The 20,072-nt window shown below is 48.5% G+C and overlaps 1 protein-coding gene across 4 annotated transcripts in view; it reads left to right on the top strand.

Annotated features, from left to right (window-relative positions):
- The window catches only part of FLNB (filamin B), a 134,952-nt gene that overhangs the window by 101,737 nt on the left and 13,143 nt on the right, over positions 1-20,072 (top strand). Inside the window, exons 26-40 of one of the 4 annotated variants that reach the window (XM_004581568.4) lie at positions 1,817-1,940; positions 2,949-3,105; positions 4,056-4,245; positions 5,246-5,493; positions 7,345-7,383; positions 8,128-8,230; positions 9,493-9,633; positions 11,625-11,753; positions 12,453-12,626; positions 13,415-13,573; positions 13,855-14,058; positions 15,353-15,505; positions 15,609-15,731; positions 18,802-19,068; positions 19,666-19,803. In XM_004581568.4, coding sequence (XP_004581625.2) covers positions 1,817-1,940; positions 2,949-3,105; positions 4,056-4,245; positions 5,246-5,493; positions 7,345-7,383; positions 8,128-8,230; positions 9,493-9,633; positions 11,625-11,753; positions 12,453-12,626; positions 13,415-13,573; positions 13,855-14,058; positions 15,353-15,505; positions 15,609-15,731; positions 18,802-19,068; positions 19,666-19,803 — 2,349 coding nt within the window. Of the gene's footprint in view, positions 1-1,816; positions 1,941-2,948; positions 3,106-4,055; positions 4,246-5,245; positions 5,494-7,344; positions 7,384-8,127; positions 8,231-9,492; positions 9,634-11,624; positions 11,754-12,452; positions 12,627-13,414; positions 13,574-13,854; positions 14,059-15,352; positions 15,506-15,608; positions 15,732-18,161; positions 18,476-18,801; positions 19,069-19,665; positions 19,804-20,072 lie in introns of those variants that run through there. The other 3 variants (XM_058679088.1, XM_004581569.4, XM_058679089.1) reach the window with 3 other exon arrangements.

Raw genomic sequence — 20,072 nt, 5'->3', positions numbered from 1 at the left:
TCCTTGGATAGGGAGAGCCATGACCCAGGACTTTTCCTTTGATTTTGAATCTGACCATGAACTTCCAATTAAATTTCCTGTTACTTTGATTGCTTCTTATTCTAGCTAAGCAGTAGAGATACTCCTTAAAAAGTGTCAAACCTGTTGTTTTTTAGTGATCTTTCTTTTCCTCAGTTTAATAATATGGCCCTTAAGTTTTTAAAATTTCATTCTTAAAGCAGCTAAGTAGAAAAAGTCATATTTGAAAACTCTGATATAATTTTATTGTGATTAATTGCATGGATAATCAATTACATGCTGTAGCGTTTGTGAGAAGCTTGGGTTTGTCTGCATGTTCCTGGTGTATAGTTAGGAGGTATTCCCTTTGAGTTAGGGAGGTGTTCCCTTGAAACTCCTGTGGAGCCTATCTGAATCTCTGGGAATGCCAGACATGTAGCCCACATGACCCTTGGTATGTCAATATCTAAATTCCCTGGAGAGAGAGAGGATCTCTTGGGGAATGGGTTTTGGTGGCAGCCTGTTGTGTAAGATTTGGTTAGGTTAGTAGCAGTTCATTTGGGGATAAAGGCCTGAAGTGCATTGAAGTGTGCCTTTTTTGGTAAACAATCACTTTCTACTTCCAGAATGTAAAATGTGTCTCTCTCCCTCATATATAAGAATTGTGCCCAATTTTTAAAATAATCTGAAGTTTTCCCCAGTGATGTGTCCTGGCTTCACAGACATGGCAAAAACGGGCTTCCTCCTTTGAAGAGGAACCTCCTTAATGGGGTTCAGCAGGAGGTTATGCACTTTTGAAGCTCAGGACAGAAGTGGTTTTGGGAGAAGTGAGGTCACAGAGCTGGAATCTGATCTTATAAAGTTACTGTGCTCCTGGAGCTTCGTGGGGGTTGAGGAGGTGAAGGGCAAGGGCATGAGAATTAGGTGCATGTATTATAGGGGACTCTCAAGTGAGAGCCTTGTAGTTGTAACTGATGAAATGGCGTTCCAGTCATGGACAACTTCTTGAAAATCATTTCAGAGTTCTTTAAAGGTGTCCTCAAGGGTGACTCTGTGGAGACTGGTCTGTAGTTTCTCATTGGTTTCTGCTCTCAATTATGTAACTCAAATGCCACTCATTGGCCCTGCTTCTACAACTGGCTTATGCCTGCCCTGTCTGCTTTGCTTAATTAACACATCGAACTTTGATGAACCTGCCCTGTCATTGACCTATCCTTAACACTGCCATACAGAGCTGGCATCTGGAATCTATCAGCCCAGTGCATGTCTTGATGATGATGCTTCCGTGCAATCTCAGCTATAAGTCACAGAGATTGGCATCTTTACCTACCCTTCCCCAGCATCCCAATAGGCTTAATGCCACAGTGGTTTTTGCTCAAAGGTGGCCACAAATCTTGGACTTACCAGCTTCTTGGTTAATTTTTGCTGTGCAGAATTCTGTACTCTTGGGACATTTTCTCAGCCAAAGGGTAAAATGACCACATCCCAAGCATGTCTGACCAGCTTGAAAGGAGATGGTGTGTCTGCAAGCTCTATCTTCACCATTTGCCCTCCAGCAGCAAGCGTAGACAGTCTCCTTAATTAAACTCTAGGGCTAACTGGGTGTCCCTTAGCCAACAGAAAGCAAAGGTGTCTTTTGAGGTAATTTCTGTAGCCATGATTTCAGGCTCCTGTGATTATAACCTGCATGTCTCCATGTGACTCGTCAGTGGAAACCAATAGCTTCAGGAATGGATGCACTACTCTCGCAAACCCAGCTAAGAGCTGAGTGAATAGGAGGCCAGGCAGAGTTCCTCAGAGCTCCCTTTTCTGTCCTTAGGTCTGGTGGAGCCTGTGAATGTGGTGGACAATGGAGATGGCACACATACAGTGACTTACACCCCATCTCAGGAGGGGCCTTATATGGTCTCTGTTAAATATGCTGATGAAGAGATCCCTCGCAGGTAAGCTCCTGACACTGGAGGAATGACTTCTACACTTACTTTGAGCCCTGCCTCCTGCGGGATTGGCAAGCACTCTGTGTAGAGATGCACACAAGTTTATCTGGCTATGCAATTTGGGCATATTTTTGGTTTAGACAATAAGATGCCCATATTGGAGCATCTGACCCAGGGAGGTGGATCAAATAACTGGTGCTCCTATCAGCTAGATGGGAGACCTAGATCTGCTCCATGGGCTTGTGGGGTGTGAATTAGTAGATAGGAGTGTTCTCTCTTTTTCTTACTATATAAAACATGCTGAATATACAAGGATAATAATAGTTAATGTAGAAGATAGAATGAGTTGAAATATTAAAGGGCAAGTTTCAGCATTCTCTTTCTGTTTTGATGACTGTTGTGTTCATACTAAAAGTGGGTTCCCTGTGTTTATTTAACCTTATGTTTCTTTAACTAATTTGGAAACACTTTTACCTAAATTAATGGAGCATAATCAGGGCAGATACTGTTGGAAATGGCCAATGCCTCAAAGACTTGAAGTTCTGTTGATCCTATAGCATTTTGAATGAAATCATTGACTTCATTTGAAATTGTCTGCTGTTGAAATTGTCTTTTTTTTTTTTTTTTTTTGAAAGATTTGTTTATTTTTTTATTGGAAAGGCAGATTTACAGAGAGAAAGATCTTCCATCTGCTGGTTCATTCCCTAAGTGGCTACAAAGGCTACAGCTGAGCCAATCTGAAGCCAGGAGCTCTGTAGGTCTCCCACATAGATGCAGGGTCTCAAGGCTTTGGACTATTCTCCGCTGGATTCCCAAGCTACAAGCAGTGAAGCATCCAGAACATGAACTAGTCCCCATATTGGATGCTGGCACTTGAAACGGGAGGATCAGCCAATTGAATCATTGTGCTGGGTCCTAAAATTGCCTTTCTAATCCCAGTCTGTCTGAAAGGTCAGGTGTAATTGGGCTGACGTGTACTTCCTGACAAGGGTGTGTGTCTGTCTGTCTGTGCAGTCCCTTTAAGGTCAAGGTCCTTCCTACGTACGATGCCAGCAAAGTGACTGCCAGTGGTCCTGGCCTCAGCTCCTATGGTGTGCCTGCCAGTCTCCCCGTGGAGTTTGCAATTGATGCCAGAGATGCTGGGGAGGGCCTGCTTGCTGTTCAGATCACGGTAACTTTAACTTATTTTTTGCAGTCAACCCTTTTCTAGTAAGACCCAACTTCCTGGCCAGGCATAAAAGCTAGGTTTTAATTCCTGGGTTCTAACCCAATGAAAGTGTTTGTTAAGATTTTTCCCATCAAAGAGTGGGTATTGGCACAGGAAAACAAACACGTTGCCTGAGAGGTCTGAGAGTTTTAATTTTAAGTGCCACTTTGGTGAATCACAAGTATTTTAGTTATTACATTTCTTTCTTTTTACTTTAAAATGTTTTAAATTACTTTATGGATCAGTTAGGACAAAGTTCTGCTGCCAGCCACAATAAACCCCTAAGTAAGAGTAGTTAAAACATATGGGATTTCTCTCTTTACAAGTCCAGATTGAAGTTGTATGGGTTGCTTCTCAGATCATTCAGAAACGTGGGCTCCATCTCTGCTCCTATACCCCCATAGGTGGCTTTTGTCCTCAAGGTGTCCTTATGGACCATGGGGCTCTAGCCGTTGCATCCCTGGGTCAGACCAAAAGGCATAAGGGAACGAGCGGGGCCTCTCAGATTCCCAGTTCAGTCAGCTGTCTTCTGCAGCCCTATGATCCTCAGAGACTTTTGTATCCTCTTTATTGGTCAGGAGTTAGACACAAGTCCCATGGTTGTATCTCATGGCACAGCTGCTGGGAAGAATGGGGGCAGTACACCTGGATGGGTGGTCTGTAAGTAGGAGCCTCCAATCCTTACCTCCCATGCCACAGTGGATCTGGAGCTAAAACACTTGAGATTACCTTGGTGCCATCCATGTTGGTCATTGTGTTAAAGTCCTCTCCCATCAAAACAATACCAGATTGTATTACACGACTGATTCTGTCTCCTCTCATTCGGGACCTAAATAGATGGGCAGAAGATGTGAATGAATGGTTTGTCAGTCTCTGACAGCAGCATCCTAAAAGCATTTCTTTCTGATCTGCAGGACCAAGAAGGAAAACCCAAAAAAGCTGTTGTCCATGACAACAAAGATGGCACATATACTGTCACCTACATCCCAGACAAGACTGGACGCTACGTAATTGGAGTCACCTATGGAGGGGATAACATCCCATATTCGCCTTACCGCATCCGGGCCACTCAGACGGGCGATGCTAGCAAGTGCCTGGCCACAGGTGAGTAAGGCACCTTCAGGGCAGGAATGTGGGCTTGGGAGTTTGTAGGCTGGCTCTGGCCCTGTCTGCCACTGTGTGATCTAAGGAGGTTACTCAACTTCTCTGCGCTTCAGTGCGATGTATATTGAAAAGGAGTATGTGTGTGCTAGAACCTGGAAAAAAGAACATCTTTCTCAAACAGTGGAAAGAGGATGGAGCACCAGGGCTGTTACTGGCCTGATTTGATGAAGCCATCGCTTGTGCCTTTATTTAAATTTTTCACTGCTCCATGCCAACATTTTTTTGCCAATGTGCCTGTAGCTGATGCTTTTCTACACTAAGTACCACTGTGAGAGAGAAGTTGTTGTTTGGGAAAAGATTATAAGTCTCCCCCGTCATGAACACCCACACTTCAGAGAGCAGCCATTTTTTTCTTCTTTATGTGAGGAAGCCCTCTCTCAGCGTGGCAGCCCTGAGATAGGAATGCTTGGTATCTGAACAATGTTTTACAGGATACATCTTGGGAGTATACTTGTTTTTTCTTTAGAATGTAGAAAGTGAACTTGGAAAGTCAAGTAAGTATGCCTTGTGCTCTTTGCTGTGCCAGCAACTCGTGTGAAAAGCACCATGGCAGTGTGAGCCATCATTCTTGGTTCTCGGTCTGTGTCTGTTAGAGCATGAACGTCATGAGAGTCGGAACTGTGTTTTCTTCACCTTTATATGCGACTAGCACTTAAGCAAATGCCCAATACATGTTTGCTGATAACAGTTGACCCTCACTTCTCTACCCTCGGATGCTGGCTCACCAGGACTGACGTCTGATTGACACTTGGACCTAGATGCTCTGTATTTATTCTGACCGAGGTGACAAACACCATTGAGCCACTCCTGTCCCTGCTGAGCTTGAAGATCCCACTGTGTGTGGAGGCAGTGGACAGGCAGCACAGTGGGTACGATTTGTTCCCGGGCCTCCTGCATGAGATTCCATGGCTTCCATTCTCCCCTCCCATTGTTTTTCCAGGTCCTGGTATTGCTCCCACTGTGAAAACAGGCGAGGAAGTTGGCTTTGTGGTTGATGCAAAGACTGCTGGGAAGGGGAAAGTGACCTGCACGATTCTGACTCCAGATGGCACTGAGGCAGAAGCCGATGTCATTGAAAACGAGGATGGTACCTATGACATTTTCTACACTGCTGCCAAGCCTGGCACCTACGTCATCTATGTGCGCTTTGGTGGTGTTGACATTCCCAACAGCCCCTTCACTGTCATGGTAAGGAAGAGGCCCTCTCAGGAACTTCCAAGCAGCAGCAGGCAGATGCCCTTGGTGGAACCCTGGCTAGGTCATTCCCTTTTGCGGTCTTCTTGAAACATTTGTTACACAGCTGTGACCTTGTTGGGGTTTTTAGGGAACTTCCCTAGCCTGCATGGTCCTACTTGGAAGCTTGAGCAACAATTTCTGCCCAGAAAGAGACAGTTTTGGGAGAGCTTGTACTTTTGCAGAAAAGTCGATAGAAATGATTGTTTTTCAGCCGGCTGTGGCTGGAGGAGTGAGGATCCTGAGGCTGTTTGGTCTGCAGATCTGACCCTGATACCTTAGTACTCAGATGACGCCCAGTCGGGTTTTAGGAAAGAGTGTGATACCTTAGGTCTGAGCAGGCAGTGCTTTATCTTTTGAAGTGAGCATGGCGGGAAACCTTATGCAGACAGCCAGGCCAGTGACTGACTTGGGGCCTTTAATTTTCAACCCTGACTGACTTTCAGATCTTCAGCAAGGTAAGAGGGAAGAAAACCATAGGAGCATGACCTCACTTAACCCTCAAAGCAAGCGTTGCTGGCCTTTTTACAGATGAGGCGTGTCCACTCATCACCCTACCCCACCCCCCAACCGCCTAGTCCAGTGCCATCTCGCTCCCCACTGTCCTTTGATGCCACAGACCCTTAATGACCCGGCCCTGCCTGCAACCTACAAAACACCTTCTAATTATTTCACTTTGTGCATCCATGGAAAGGGGAGGGAGACTTCATTCCCCACCAAAGCCTGAGGTCTTCCTTGCAAACAGTCTCTGTGATCTGCTGTGGTTCTTCCCTTTCCCCCATTGACATATGTTTATCAGTAAACATTGTGCTGGAGCTTGGAAGCCCTTTGGTGCCTCTAGTACATAAACACTTGTCAGTTGTTGAAGGCCTTCATCTGGGATTGTCTTCCTCCAGCACAGGAGAAGGAACTGCAGCAAGAAACTTTATGTTCTTATTGACAGAAAGGGCTGGGGTTGTCATTTTCGACATCTCTTTTTGTCCACTCCTGGGTTATATCCAGTTAGCTGGAGCAGGGCAGGATGGAAGCACAGCTACTAGACAAGGGTCCTGTGCCTGCTGTTGCGTTGGGCTGAGGGGCTAAGGCGATGCAGGAGTCTTCGGGACATTATAGCAGGAAGGTGAAAGGTTCCCGTGAAGCCTCCCAAAGCCATTAGGGATGAATGTCCCTTAGGCCCAGATACACAAAAAGCAAGGTACTTGAGTGTGTGTGTTGCCCTCTGACCACTGCTGATGGCAGACAGGTTTGGGTCTTCTCCAACTCAAGGCCTTCCCTACCCTTCCTAGGTTGGCGGTCTTTGGCTTTAGTGGATAGAATCCCTACCCGCCTGCCTTCCAAACACACACACTCTTCTCTCACACACATTACCCCACCACACCCTAAGGATGGACAGCTGTCTTGCCCAACCCCTTTGAGAAAAGTGCTGGTTCAGAGATCATAGCTTAGCCATTGAATGAACCTCCTTTTCACTGGGGTGTCCCCAGGTAGCCTTGCTCTAAACAGACCCTTACTGCACACTTAGAGGAATCCATCTAGGCAGTCCCCATGGAGGACAGCCAGACAGTTGCCCGAGCATTCTCCAATCCCAGCTGCAGTAAGTCTCACAGTTCACTTCCTCATGCACTCTCCTGCCAACAGAGGCCTGCTTGCTAGAAGTGGTTCAAAGGCCACACTACCTTGCCCTCCACCTAGGTAGGAAGGAAGTGTCCGCTGTGAGAATGAATGTCCAAAGTAGGAGCAGGAGGCAGCTCTCAGGTTATAGAGTCCACTGTGATGCCCAACTAATCTCCCTTTGCCACCAACCAGGCCACAGACGGGGAAGTCGCAACCATGGAGCAGGCACCGGTAAATGCATGTCCCCCTGGATTCAGGCCCTGGGTACACTTTTTTGTTCCTCCCTCCAATCCCTGTTTGCATTTCTGTGTTCACTCAGCCTTCATTCCAGAAAACTGCTTCCTGCTTCTGGGGATGGCTTGAGCCCTTTGGGTGTCGGGGTCATTGGTGTGTCCCCACTGATCAGCCAGCCCATCATGATGATCCCGCTTTGTTTGTAATAAGACCCTCCCTCCTGCGTCACCGCCTGCACTCCACGAATCGCCAGCCATCCTTTCTGTGATCACGCTCAGCACAGTGTGTCCCGGTGTTTAAAGAGCCAGCTGGATGCTCGGGGCCTTCACTGTTTGCACACCAGTTTCTATCCAGGGGAAAAAGCCACCCACTGCTCCTCTCTGCCACTTAAAATGCACCTTCTTTTCCAGGCCACAAGCAACTAAACCTTTCCAGGTGGAGCCTCTTGGGACTTCCAGACATTGCTGTCTCTCACTCTCCTCATCCCATTGGGCACTGCTGGGAGTTTTACAAGCAGTATGCTGAGTGATTTCTAGTGATTGGTCCGCATGACTTGGCCTGGTGCTTCTGGTTTCACTCTGGGCCTGGGCCCTGTTAGATGAAGCCCATTCCACATGGGCAACCCCATCTGCAAATCCCGGCCTGACTGGTTTGCAGAATTCCCAGTGGCTCTGTCCCCAGTAGCTTCTCCAGCCCTTGCTGAAGTCTACTTACCCACTGACTGCCACTTCCCGATTCTAGGTAACTGAAGAGGCCTATGTCCCCGTGAGTGAAATTAATGGCCTGGGGTTCAAACCTTTTGACTTGGTCATTCCGTTTGCAGTCAGGAAAGGAGAAATCACAGGTAAGCATGTGTCATGGCAGCCTGCTCGTTCTCTCTCACTCTCACATGAGCCATCTACAACAGCTCCCAGGGAGCTGGTGCCACTGCCACGGGAAAGCTGGGCTCCTGTGTCCCTGGTTCCCTGGCTCAGGGGCCTTTGACATTGCACTAGATGCATGTGTTTGTGTTGACTGAAGGGTGGTTCGTCTGCAACTTGCCTTGCATTCTGGAGAAAGTCAGGGTGCTTTCTGGGCTAAGAACTATTGTGTTTAGGTTGCTGTCTACTGCTACATCCTGTTCATCCTGTATTCCTGCCTTCTTTTAGTCTCTGGTTTTTCCAAATGCCTGGTGGCCTTGACACTGAAGCCTGTTGCATTCTGGGGCTAGTGCTATAGCACAGTGGGTTCAGTTATTTCCTATGATGCCCACATCCCATATTGGATTATTGGTTCAAGTCCTGGATATTTTGTGCTCCCTCCAGCCTCCTGTTAGCACCGCAGAAGATCACCCACGTGCTGGTGTTCCTGGCTCTGCCGTGGCCCAACCCTTCATGAGCCTATGGGGAGTGAACCAACAGATAGACAACCCTCCTCTCCCTGCCCATTCTGTGTATCACTCTGCCTTTCCAATTGTTATGTTTTTTAAAAAGAAAGATTTTTCTCTCCTCAGCTTCCTTTTAATCCCTTTTTCTGTTTGAGTTGATTCCTTTCTAACCCTGTTGATTTTGTGATCTCCTCAATCCTGTTTGAGCTTCTCACTGTAGAAAAGTCTACACTTACAAGTTGTCTGCTGTATTTTCTGAGAGCCAAAGAAAACGCATTTCCCCCTCCAAAAGAAAAAGGGGGTTGCGGCACGGTAGCCTAGTGGCTGAAGTCCTTGCCTTATACATGCCAGGATCCCATATGGGTGCTAGTTCTAATACTGGCAGCCTTGGGACACCCACATGTGGAAGACCCAGAAGAATCTCCAGGCTCCTGGCTTCAGATGGGCGTAGCTCCAGCTGTTGTGGCCACTTGGGGAGTGAATCATTGGATGGAAGATCTTCCCCTCTGTCTTTCCTCCTCTCTATATATCTGACTTTAACAAAAAAAAAAAAAAAAGGAAAGGAAAGAAAAAAGAAAGGCTGAGTTTTTTTTGTTTTGTTTTGTTTGTTTGTTTGTTTGTTTTGTTTTCCTGATGTGAGCTTTGGATGTAGCCATGAGTGTTCTGGGTTCTGAAAACCATCTTGAAGACTCATGCTTGGGGCAGTCACCATGGACTCATTGCTCTGTCTGCCTTCGCAGGAGAAGTCCACATGCCTTCTGGGAAGACGGCCACCCCTGAGATCGTGGACAACAAGGATGGCACGGTCACAGTCAGATACGCCCCCACTGAGGTGGGGCTCCATGAGATGCATATCAAGTACATGGGCAGCCACATCCCTGGTAAGCACTCCATGGTCGAGGGGGAGGGGCTGGGAAATGCCAGAGGTGGAGAGGTGTTGGAACAGCTGCAGGCTGGAAAGTGGTTCTCCCAGGCAGTGCTCAGGGTCCTTGAGCTCAGGGGTCTGGCACAACATTTCTCTCTCCCGCTCAGCAGAGTGTGACCAAAAGTCAGGTCTAGATAAGAATGTGAGACTCAGCGAGGGCTTTCGAGCCCCACCTGCAGATCCCCCTAAGGAGTGGTGGGCTTGGGGCAAGATTGCTGTGGAAGAAGAGGGCAGGCACCTCCTGACAGGGCAAGTGGCTTCTGTTTTATGGCCATCAGCCAACATACTATTAGTCTTGCTCTGTTTCCCTCTCTGTATTATGTAAGCATTTATTTTTCACTTTCATATTTTGAGTTTGTAACACTTGGTTTAGAAATAAAAATAATGAGAGAAATATTTCCTGTCTATCCGCCGATTTCTCCTGCCCTGCTCTTGAACCTGCCTGTTGATTTTTAAAATGCCACATGCTCTATGAATATGGCAGTGTGACCAGGGCAGTTTGGCAGGTCCTATGGAGAGAACACCTTGCTAGGCCTCCCCCATGGGGAGCCAGTTCTCTGTTAGAGGACCTTTCAGTTCTACCCACCTTGTGCTGGCCCCAGGCTTGTTGCAACAAGTGACCTTTCATGCCTATCGTTTCACACTTGCAAAACTGTCTGTGATTGAGCTTCCAAAGCAGACTTGGCTGGGAGTGACTTGGGTTAATGCAGCCAAATCGCCCCACACAGGGGCTGATCCAGTCACACGCCCACCAGCGGTGCAGAAGGGGCCCTGGCAGTGGAACCATGCTATCAGTGTTCTGGGTCTTTGCCAATCTGATAGTAAGAAGAAACCAGTTATGTTAGTGTTGCTTTATTTACACTTCTCTCATAAATGAGATTAAACAGTTTTCCGCTATGTGTAAGTGCCACTTGCATTCCTTTTCATGTAAACTGAAACTTGGTATCCTTGACGCGTTTTTCTTTTTCTTGCTGCTTTTCTTCCTTCCCTTCCTTCCTCTTCTGTTTAAAATGTGAGAAACAGAGAGTTCCCTGTGTGTTGCTGATTCACTCCCCAAATGCTGGCAATCGCCAGAGCTGGAGCCAGAAGCCAGGGAAGCACCCAGCTCCCCTGCCTCTGGGAATCGAACCATGTGGGACGTGGGCATCTTAACTGCTAAGGCAATTTTTGCCCTCTTGAGCCCATTTTTCAATTTGACTGTTGGCTTTGTTTTGCCAATGGCCGGTAGCCATTTAAAATGGAAGAGATTTGCTTTCTGTGACAGAGGTAGAACGATTCATTTGAATTAAGCATTTGCTTTCAATTTTGTGTGTCCTGTGCGCTTTTCGAAGCACTGGTGCAGTGGTAGTGAGGTTACATAGCAGCTTGCTGCTTCTTCACGTGCAGTGCATGATGGATAATCTCTCCAGTTTGTATACACTGCTCTCACTCAGTCTTCATGGCCCACCAGAATAGCATTTATTTATTTAAGTAATTCCCTTCCTTGGGCACTAAGGGCTGGTCCTGATTTGCATGTGAAAGGTACAGAAATGCAAGTGCTTGCCTAGGCTAGGAGTGGGCTGAGCAGGTAGACACATGGACCGGTTCTTAGAATCAAATCTTACAGGTCAGAGAGTATGACCACTTTGGTTAAGTGTGCCCTGACATTGCTGGTACAGACAATGTCAGACAGTCCATCATCCCATTGTCTAGATATTTCCAACAGTTTTGTTGGGAGTCTATCTTTGATTTGGAGGTAGGGATGGGTGTTGCACTATGTCTTCACATCTGGATATGGTAGTCTGTTACTCCATCACTGTACATTCCAATTTGCATGATGGTTTCTAGAGTGTTACCACTTTGAACAAACCGCGCACATGGCCTTCCCTTCAGTTGGAAACTTTGCTTCATGGTTATCAGTCACTTGTTTAAAGGTCCCAGTTTCATTTATGCCTTTTGCAAATGCAGAGAGCCCACTCCAGTTCTACGTGAACTACCCCAACAGTGGGAGCGTGTCTGCGTACGGCCCTGGCCTGGTGTATGGAGTGGCCAACAAAACCGCCACCTTCACCATCGTCACCGAGGATGCAGGAGAAGGTACTGTGCTTTTATCTGTTCCTACACATCCAACCTCCCATTTGTCTGAATTCCGTGATTGCAGTTCCAGAGCAGCTGTTAAAAAATAAGACATTGCATAACATCTGTCTTTTCTTTTTGGTAGAGCTACTCTGTTTTCTACCAAAAGTAGAAGATTCTGAAGTCTTTTTTTGTTTCGTTTTGATTCTATCAGATTGATGCTAGGAAATATTTTATCTGCCTCCCTTGGAATTAAGTTTGCTTTGACTAATGCATGTTTGTTTATTTCATTGCACATGCATCCCAGAACCATGAGAGTTATTTAATAAGTCATTCTGGATAAAGCTCTGTTCTTGTCTGTTGTATCCTTGGAGATTCCTAAATCTCTGGCTAAAGGGATTTTTTGTCATCCTAGGCAAAGTGGGACAGTCCCTTGGGGCTGTGGCTCTGGTATGGGGTTGGCATTTTGGCCTCCATCTTTTTCCTACCCCACGCATCCTGAATAATAGAGTAAATCTCAGGATTGTTTGTGGCAAAGACTTGAGTCAGAGGGCATGCTCCCAATGAGCATTCTTAGCACATGGACTGCCGTGTTCCCATGGATACCCCTTACCTGTGACCCACGTGGACTGCAGCCATCTGTTGTACCATAGAAACGAGGAAAGTCTGCTTTAATTGCCCTTCCTCCTGTACCCCCGCCCCTGCTGCTCCCATTCACAGGTGGACTGGACTTGGCTATTGAGGGACCTTCAAAGGCAGAAATCAGCTGCATTGATAACAAAGATGGAACATGCACAGTCACCTATCTGCCCACACTGCCCGGTGATTACAGCATTCTGGTCAAGTACAATGACAAGCACATCCCCGGCAGCCCCTTCACAGCCAAGATCACAGGTAGGGTCACCTAACTTGCCAGGGGCTTCCCATGGGAGTTTGTGGCTGCCCTGACAACTGCTGTCATCAGACCCTGAATGACAAGTGAGGTTTCTCTTTGAGTGCAAGTGACAGAGTTTCTTTGAGGAATTCTCAGAGTGATAACTCAGTCTGGCGTGGGACTTGCTGAGTTGCTGCTGAGCCAGTAATCACAGGAAAAGCAAGGAATTTACAACAGGAGGACACTTTGGGCCAAGGTTGCTGCCTCAGAGGGGTCACAAACTCAGAGGGGTCCCATAACTTCTCTCATAGACAGGAGTTTTGACTCCCATGTAACTGATGGAAAAACTGAGGTTAAATTTTATGCTTAGCTGTTCTGGTTATCTGGTACTCCAGCCATGCTCCCCACCTGTGTTCTGCTTGTGGTGTTTGTGTCAGCTCTACAAGGCAAGGTTCTTGCCTATTCAGTGTGCTTTGGCCAGCAGCATCAAGTGGAACATGATCAGATGAATCATGTAAGGTGATCAAGAACATTGTTCAGATGGGAGGGACCTTTGAGGCCAAGGATCCCTGTGACAGGTGGTCCATGGGGAATTGTACCTCCAGATCCTATGAGTTCCATCTGCCCTTTGCCAAGGCATAGATGCCAATCCTTCTATGTTGCTCAGATCTGTTTGTAGTCTGAGGCATGATTCATCACTTTGGATCCTTAATGCTTGCCTGTCTGTCTTCTCATGGCATGTGGGTTGGAGTCCCTAGAAGGCCAGGTGACAAGTGTGACAGGAGATGTATTGGGGCTTCTTTCCCAGATGACAGCAGACGGTGCTCACAGGTGAAGCTGGGCTCAGCTGCAGACTTTCTGCTCGACATCAGCGAGACTGACCTCAGCACGCTGACAGCCAGCATTCAGGCTCCATCTGGCCGTGATGAACCCTGTCTCCTGAAGAGACTGCCCAATAACCACATCGGTGAGCTCGGGACCACCTCCCTGACTGGAACCCAGATGTTTGGGAGTTGGGGACTCCTGTCATTGGGAAACTGGTGACCCATTGGAGTGGCCTGTGATCCACCTGCAGGGTCTCACACATGAGAAAAAGTCGAGTGCATTCCTGCGTTGGGATGTGGATCCCCTTAGATTCTCTGAGTTGTTACAAAGTCTGCAGAGAAGTCACAATCCCATCCTTGAGAGTCTGTCTCCCTCCCACTTCTCTCCTCACCTAAAAAAATGCTACTCTGTGCTTGGCTCCAGGCATCTCTTTCATCCCCCGGGAAGTGGGCGAGCACCTGGTCAGCATCAAGAAGAATGGCAACCACGTGGCCAACAGCCCCGTGTCCATCATGGTGGTCCAGTCCGAGATTGGTGACGCCCGCCGAGCTAAAGTCTATGGCCGTGGCCTTTCAGAAGGCCGAACCTTCGAGATGTCTGACTTCATCGTGGATACAAGAGACGCAGGTCTGTAGTTGGCCCCAGAAAATTTTTAGAAAGCGAGGGAATGTGCTTTTTTTGCTCTGGCTGCTTCCACATTCCAACTACTAACCTACTACACTTGCTTTTTCTGAGTAGGTTTCAAGTTGTAGATCTACCTGCACCATCACTCAAGACTAATGGCCATCAGTAGAATAGGTGTTGTTACCTTATAGATGGAGAAACTGAAGTTCTTAATCCCCGTCTGTTCCTGGGATTTGAACTTACAGTCACAACAATTCTTAGACCTCTGCTTTAGTATCTGTTTTCCCACCATTGTTCCCAGCTGCCCAGGGTTTCTTTCTTTTTTTTTTTTTTTAAAGATTTATTTATTTTTATTGGAAAGTCAGATATACAGAGAGGAAGAGAGACAGAGAGGAAGATCTTCCGTCAAATGATTCACTCCCCAAGTGACTGCCACGGCCGGTGCTGTGCCGATCCGAAGCCGGGAACCTGCAACCTCTTCCGGGTCTCCCACGTGGGTGCAGGGTCCCAAGGCTTTGGGCCATCCTTGACTGCTTTCCCAGTCCACAAGCAGGGAGCTAGATGGGAAGTGGAGCTGCCGGGACTAGAACCGGTGGCCATATGGGATCCCGGCGTGTTCAAGGCGAGGACTTTAGCCAGTAGGCCAAGCCGCCGGGCCCGAGGGTTTCTCATCATCCCAAGCAGAGGACATTGGTCCACTAAGGGCATGGCATGTTCCACTGAGCAGGATTTTTATGGAAGTGAGGCATCTCTGCCTGTCCTTTTTTAGATTGGCTTAGGCTTCTCCCAGGATGCTCTATCCCCATGTTGTCATCTTCTGCCTTCTTGAGTAACAGCCTCATTGCTGAGTTTTGGAGAGAGACAGAAAGCTGGAGAGGTTTTGTCCCTGTGGGAAGATGCTGGCTGTGGACTCTTCTGTTATCCAACCCTCAGGCCTGCTGACCTAACCAAGGCAGCTGATAATGCTTAAATATTCGTATTCTCAGGCCTGTAGTTGCTGACAAACTCTGAGACAGTGCATGTGTGTCTTGGAAACATGGCAGAGTGCTGTCCCCAGCTAATTGCATAGATCACACACTTCGTGGGACATCAGTAGGGAAGGCTTCTCTGGTCAGAACCACATGCAGCAGGCTGTTCCCCTGCAGGACTCCTCAGAGTCCTTCATCTCCTCTTCTGCCTTGCACTCTCCTTGTCTGCAAAAGAGAATTTCCAAGGGTCAGGTGTCCTTCATACATTCGTCTCCTTCCCCCTTCCTGGCAAGTCGCCACCAGAACAACCTGGGGCTTCTGTATTGCAGGTTATGGCGGCATTTCCTTGGCAGTGGAAGGCCCCAGCAAGGTGGACATCCAGACAGAGGACCTGGAAGACGGCACCTGTAAAGTCTCCTACTTCCCCACTGTGCCTGGGGTGTACATTGTCTCCACCAAGTTTGCTGATGAGCATGTGCCTGGTACGGTGTCCCCTCTACCCTTGCTGTGTGAGGCTTGGCGTTTGCTTTAAGTGCAGTGGCCTGCCCTCGGGACAGTTCACAAAAGCCTTCTTGGTCTCTCTAGGGAGCCCTTTTACTGTGAAGATCAGCGGGGAGGGACGAGTCAAGGAGAGCATCACCCGGACCAGCCGGGCCCCATCTGTGGCTACCGTCGGGAGCATCTGTGACCTGAACTTGAAAATCCCAGGTGAGCACCATAATGCCCAGGGCTGGGGAGCAGGCCCCATTGGGAAGCAAGTTCAATGTTAGCCAAAGTATACTGTCCAGGTTGGCCATGCTGACCTTGGCTTTTTTTTTTTTCTTTTTAAACATTTATTTTCATACAGCCCTATCCCTTCTACAGCAAATTATGATTATGTGCTAGCTTTTCCTTTTCTTTTTGTAAGTATGTATTATTTATTTGAAAGGCAGAATTACAGGAAGAAAGAGGGAAAGACAGGGAAAGATGAATCTCCCATCTGTAAGTTCAGTCACCAAATGGCCATGATGACCAATACCTGGCTAGGCTGGAGCCAGGAGCCTAGAACTCCATCTGAGACCCCTCCCTACACGTGTGGCAGGGACCCAAGTACTTGGACCATATCTGCTGCTTTCCTAGGTGCATAAGCAGGGAGATGGATCAGAAGTGGAGTTGCTAGGACGTAAGCCAGAGCCCAAATGGGATGCCAGCATTACATGCAGCAGCTTAACAAGATGTGCCACAACACCGGCTCCTACTACCTTTCTCATCTTCTAAATAAAAATAACTTACTAGTGTCACGTGGGGAGACCATAGTTAAGCCTTTTAGGTATATAAATTTGCTCTCTTGAGTGGTATAATATTGGTGAGGGAACTGCCCGCGCCAATGTCATATCTGGAATATTTTGACATGTCTCTTCCATTTGTACAAAGAGAAGGAGGGCTGTGCTGCACACTTGGGTGGGCCACACTGCATCCTTTGGCAGTGACGTGCTCCTCCCAGGGCTTATGAAACTGCAAACAGGCCATACCATGTATCTGAAACATGGCCCAGGTTCTTCCCATAGAGAATCCTCCCTAGGGGAAGTCACTGTGTGGGAGTTGGCCATCTCCTTTGCCCACAAGCTGGCCATGCTGTGCAGGGATACAAACTATAGAACAGTGTAATTCAGAGTGCAGATGGAGGTCGTGTAGTCCACTGAGGAGAGAGTTGCTGATCCTGTGATGTCTATTGACTCTGTGAGAGTTAGTGGGCTTCCTCCTGTGTAAACACATCCATGATGGGCCACGTGCCAGTGTGATCAAAGCCTCTGTAATGTGGGATCCAGACGGGATCACTTAGCCAGAGCTGTCTTGGTTGTTTGAGATCATAAAATGTTCACCGGGGGCAGGTTTTTTACCCACATCCCCATTACAGGGTATCTGGGTTCAGTACCCACCTCTGGCTCCTGACTCCAACTTCCTGTTCCCCTGGGAGATAAAGGGGATGACTCAAGTAATTAGGTCCCTGCCTATCCCCGTGGAAGACCCAGATTACGTTTCTGGCTCCTGTCTGTCTCTGTCTCTCAAATAAATAAATAAAATGCTCATGCTAAAAAGGGCCTTGGGCCCAGCACAGTAGCCTAGTGGCTAAAGTTCTCACCTTGCACGTGCCACGATCCCATATGTGCGCTGTTTTGTGTCCCGGTGGCCCCACTTCCTATCCAGAAGAGGCTCTGAGCTCCGGCTTTGGATTGGCTCACCTCCAGCTGTAGTAGCCACTCAGGGAGTAAATCAACAGATGAAATATCTTCTCTGTTTCTCCTCCTCTCTGTATATCTGACTTTCCAATTAAAAAAAAAAATCTTTAGAAAAAAATGGGGGAGAGGTTTGATGGGATGCCCAGGAGGCCATTGCTAGCCAGTGCCTCTCAAGGCTAGCCATGTCCTGGCAGCCCACTTATCACACTGAGCCGGTCTCTGGTTTTGTGCCCCCCATCTGATGAGGAAAGACCACCTTAACTGTGCGACTGGGGATGAGATATCTGTGCTTTCTGTTTCTCAGCACCTGACCAACTAATCTCTTGTTTCTGGGAGAGCTGGTGCGTGCCTAACTAGCGTCGCCTGTCCTGTCTCTAACAACTGCCCTGCCGCTTGACTCTTGCTCCTTTCCGTTGCCTGGAAACAGACAACTGGCAAATACTTATCTCCTCGTTACCCACATGCTCTCATTGGGTGCCAAGGTGAACAGCTCCCCCAGCTTCCGCACATCCTCGGGATCCTGGCCATGGAAGGGTTACAGGCTGCTAGAGTGCAGTAATGGGAACTGGGTGCCAGCCAGCAGCAGGACTTGTTTCTCAATTGTGCGAGCCTTGGAGTCCAAGCCATGGGGGCTAGCGATGGCCCTGTTCTTGGTTGCAGGCAACAGTTCTTTGTGTCTTCACATGGGAGTCTGCAAAGAAACAAAGTGCTGTCGGGGCTAACAAGGGCACTGATCCCATCATTAGGGGCTTCATGTTCATGATTTCATGTGCTCTAACAAACTTCTGAAAGCCCTATCTCACCAGCACCACCTTGGGGAGTTGGGTTTCCACGCAGGACTTTGGGGAGGAACTTGGACTGTGGATCTATCACATGGGGGTGACCCTTTGCCCACTTCCTTTTCTCTCTCTGCCCTCAGGAGTCATGGTCATGAAGTGCTCAGCCCGAAACCCATAGGGCTGAGGGTGCAGGTTTGCACTGGCTCCAGGTGATGGCCTGGTTGCTGCCTGTCTACACCATTGCAGTGTGGGCACAGTCCTTAGCATGATGCAAGCTACCTTGGTGGAGTGGACACGCTCTGTGGACCCTGCTGGCAGTGACCTGGGACTGATGTCCCTCTGAGATCCTGCCTCGGGCTCCTTGGTGTGCTCCCTCCTTGCACCTGCATGGTTTCCTTGTGCCATTGAGACTGACATGTGATTGTTCACCTTGTTCTCTCAATGCATTCGCTTTGTGGCCTGAAGGGCCTGCCACAGCTTCCTGACTGTAAGAAAGAACATGCTATATCCATTGGCTCTGGCCCTGATCAAAGCTGCTGTGTGAGATCCATTTGACTCCAGCCTGGAAGGCTGTATGAGTGCTCAGTGTGCAAGAAGCATCCATGCCCCTCAAATGCTGTCTGCACCAGGTGGCCATGGGAGGGGCGGCGGGGGCCTGAGCACTCCACAGGGACCAAGTTGCACCTGCCTCACCGGCTACTGCTTGCCCTGCATGCCATACGATGCCTTGAGCCCTCACCTTAACCCTCTTCTTTGTCCCCATCTCCCTGCCTCTTTCAGAAATAGACAGCAGTGACATGTCAGCCCATGTCACCAGCCCCTCTGGCCACGTGACCGAGGCAGAAATTGTGCCCGTGGGGAAGAACTCGCACTGCGTCCGCTTTGTGCCCCAGGAGATGGGTGTTCACACGGTCAGCGTTAAGTACCGTGGGCAGCATGTGACCGGCAGCCCCTTCCAGTTCACTGTGGGGCCACTCGGCGAAGGGGGCGCACATAAGGTCCGGGCAGGAGGCCCTGGCCTGGAGAGAGGAGAAGCAGGAGTTCCAGGTGAGGACTGGCAGAGTAGAGTCTGGGCCATGTGAGTGCCTACACCCTTGGGTGTGGTCCTAGAGAGGAGAATCTGCTGAATATTTTTGGGGTGTGTTCTACTCACAGCTCCTGTAGCAAAATAAGTCTGGCCTTGCTGTACTTACCTGTAGCTGAACAAGTGTCTGCAAGAGGGGCTTCTGGGGCCTAGAACTAACAGTGTGCCTCTGCGTCTCTGAGGGGGAAGTAGAGTCCTGGTGCTGTCACCAGAGACCTTGCTGGAGTGACATTTTATGGATCAGTTTGTGCAGTGCTATAAACTGATTGCAACGGGCCCTGGTCATGGTGGCTGTGGGTGGGAGGATCTATAGGGGGTAGATAGAACATGCTCTTCTTCTCCTGAGTTGGTTTGGGTATTCACAGAAGGTGCTGGCTTGCCCCTTGAACTTGCTGATAAGCATCAGTGGTGCTTGGGAGGCCTCAGGATCAGGCTTCACTTGGGTTCTGCTTGGGATAAGGGCCAACAACCAACTAAACTCAGTGCTGTGGACTGAAACACGGAGTGGGGCAGGGGCTATTCTGGGCTCTATCACTAACCAGCCATTTCTTTGCTCTCAGCCGAGTTCAGCATCTGGACACGGGAAGCAGGTGCTGGGGGCCTCTCCATCGCCGTTGAGGGCCCCAGTAAGGCTGAGATTACATTTGATGACCATAAAAACGGGTCATGCGGCGTGTCCTATATTGCCCAAGAGCCTGGTATGTACCCAAGGGTTGACTGAGGATGTTTGCCTAGTCCAGAGATGGTGAGCTTATAAGGAACAGTCAAGAAGTTGATGTGTTAGAACACAGAAGAGAATCTTGTGGAAAATCCAAGTTCAGGGTTACAACCTGATCTCAAAGGCAGGGGATTCCTGATCTCGGTGTCTTTGTTGGCCTCTTGGCTGGGTCTTTCCCTCAAGTGCTGCATTCTTTCCACTGACCAGCCTCTCTATTTGCCCACTAGCCAGGGGTCCCTGGCCAGTGTG

The sequence above is a fragment of the Ochotona princeps genome, chromosome 21 (genome assembly GCF_030435755.1).
Source record: "Ochotona princeps isolate mOchPri1 chromosome 21, mOchPri1.hap1, whole genome shotgun sequence".
NCBI classification, from domain to species: domain Eukaryota; kingdom Metazoa; phylum Chordata; class Mammalia; order Lagomorpha; family Ochotonidae; genus Ochotona; species Ochotona princeps.
This window is presented reverse-complemented; position numbering and strand designations above follow the sequence as displayed.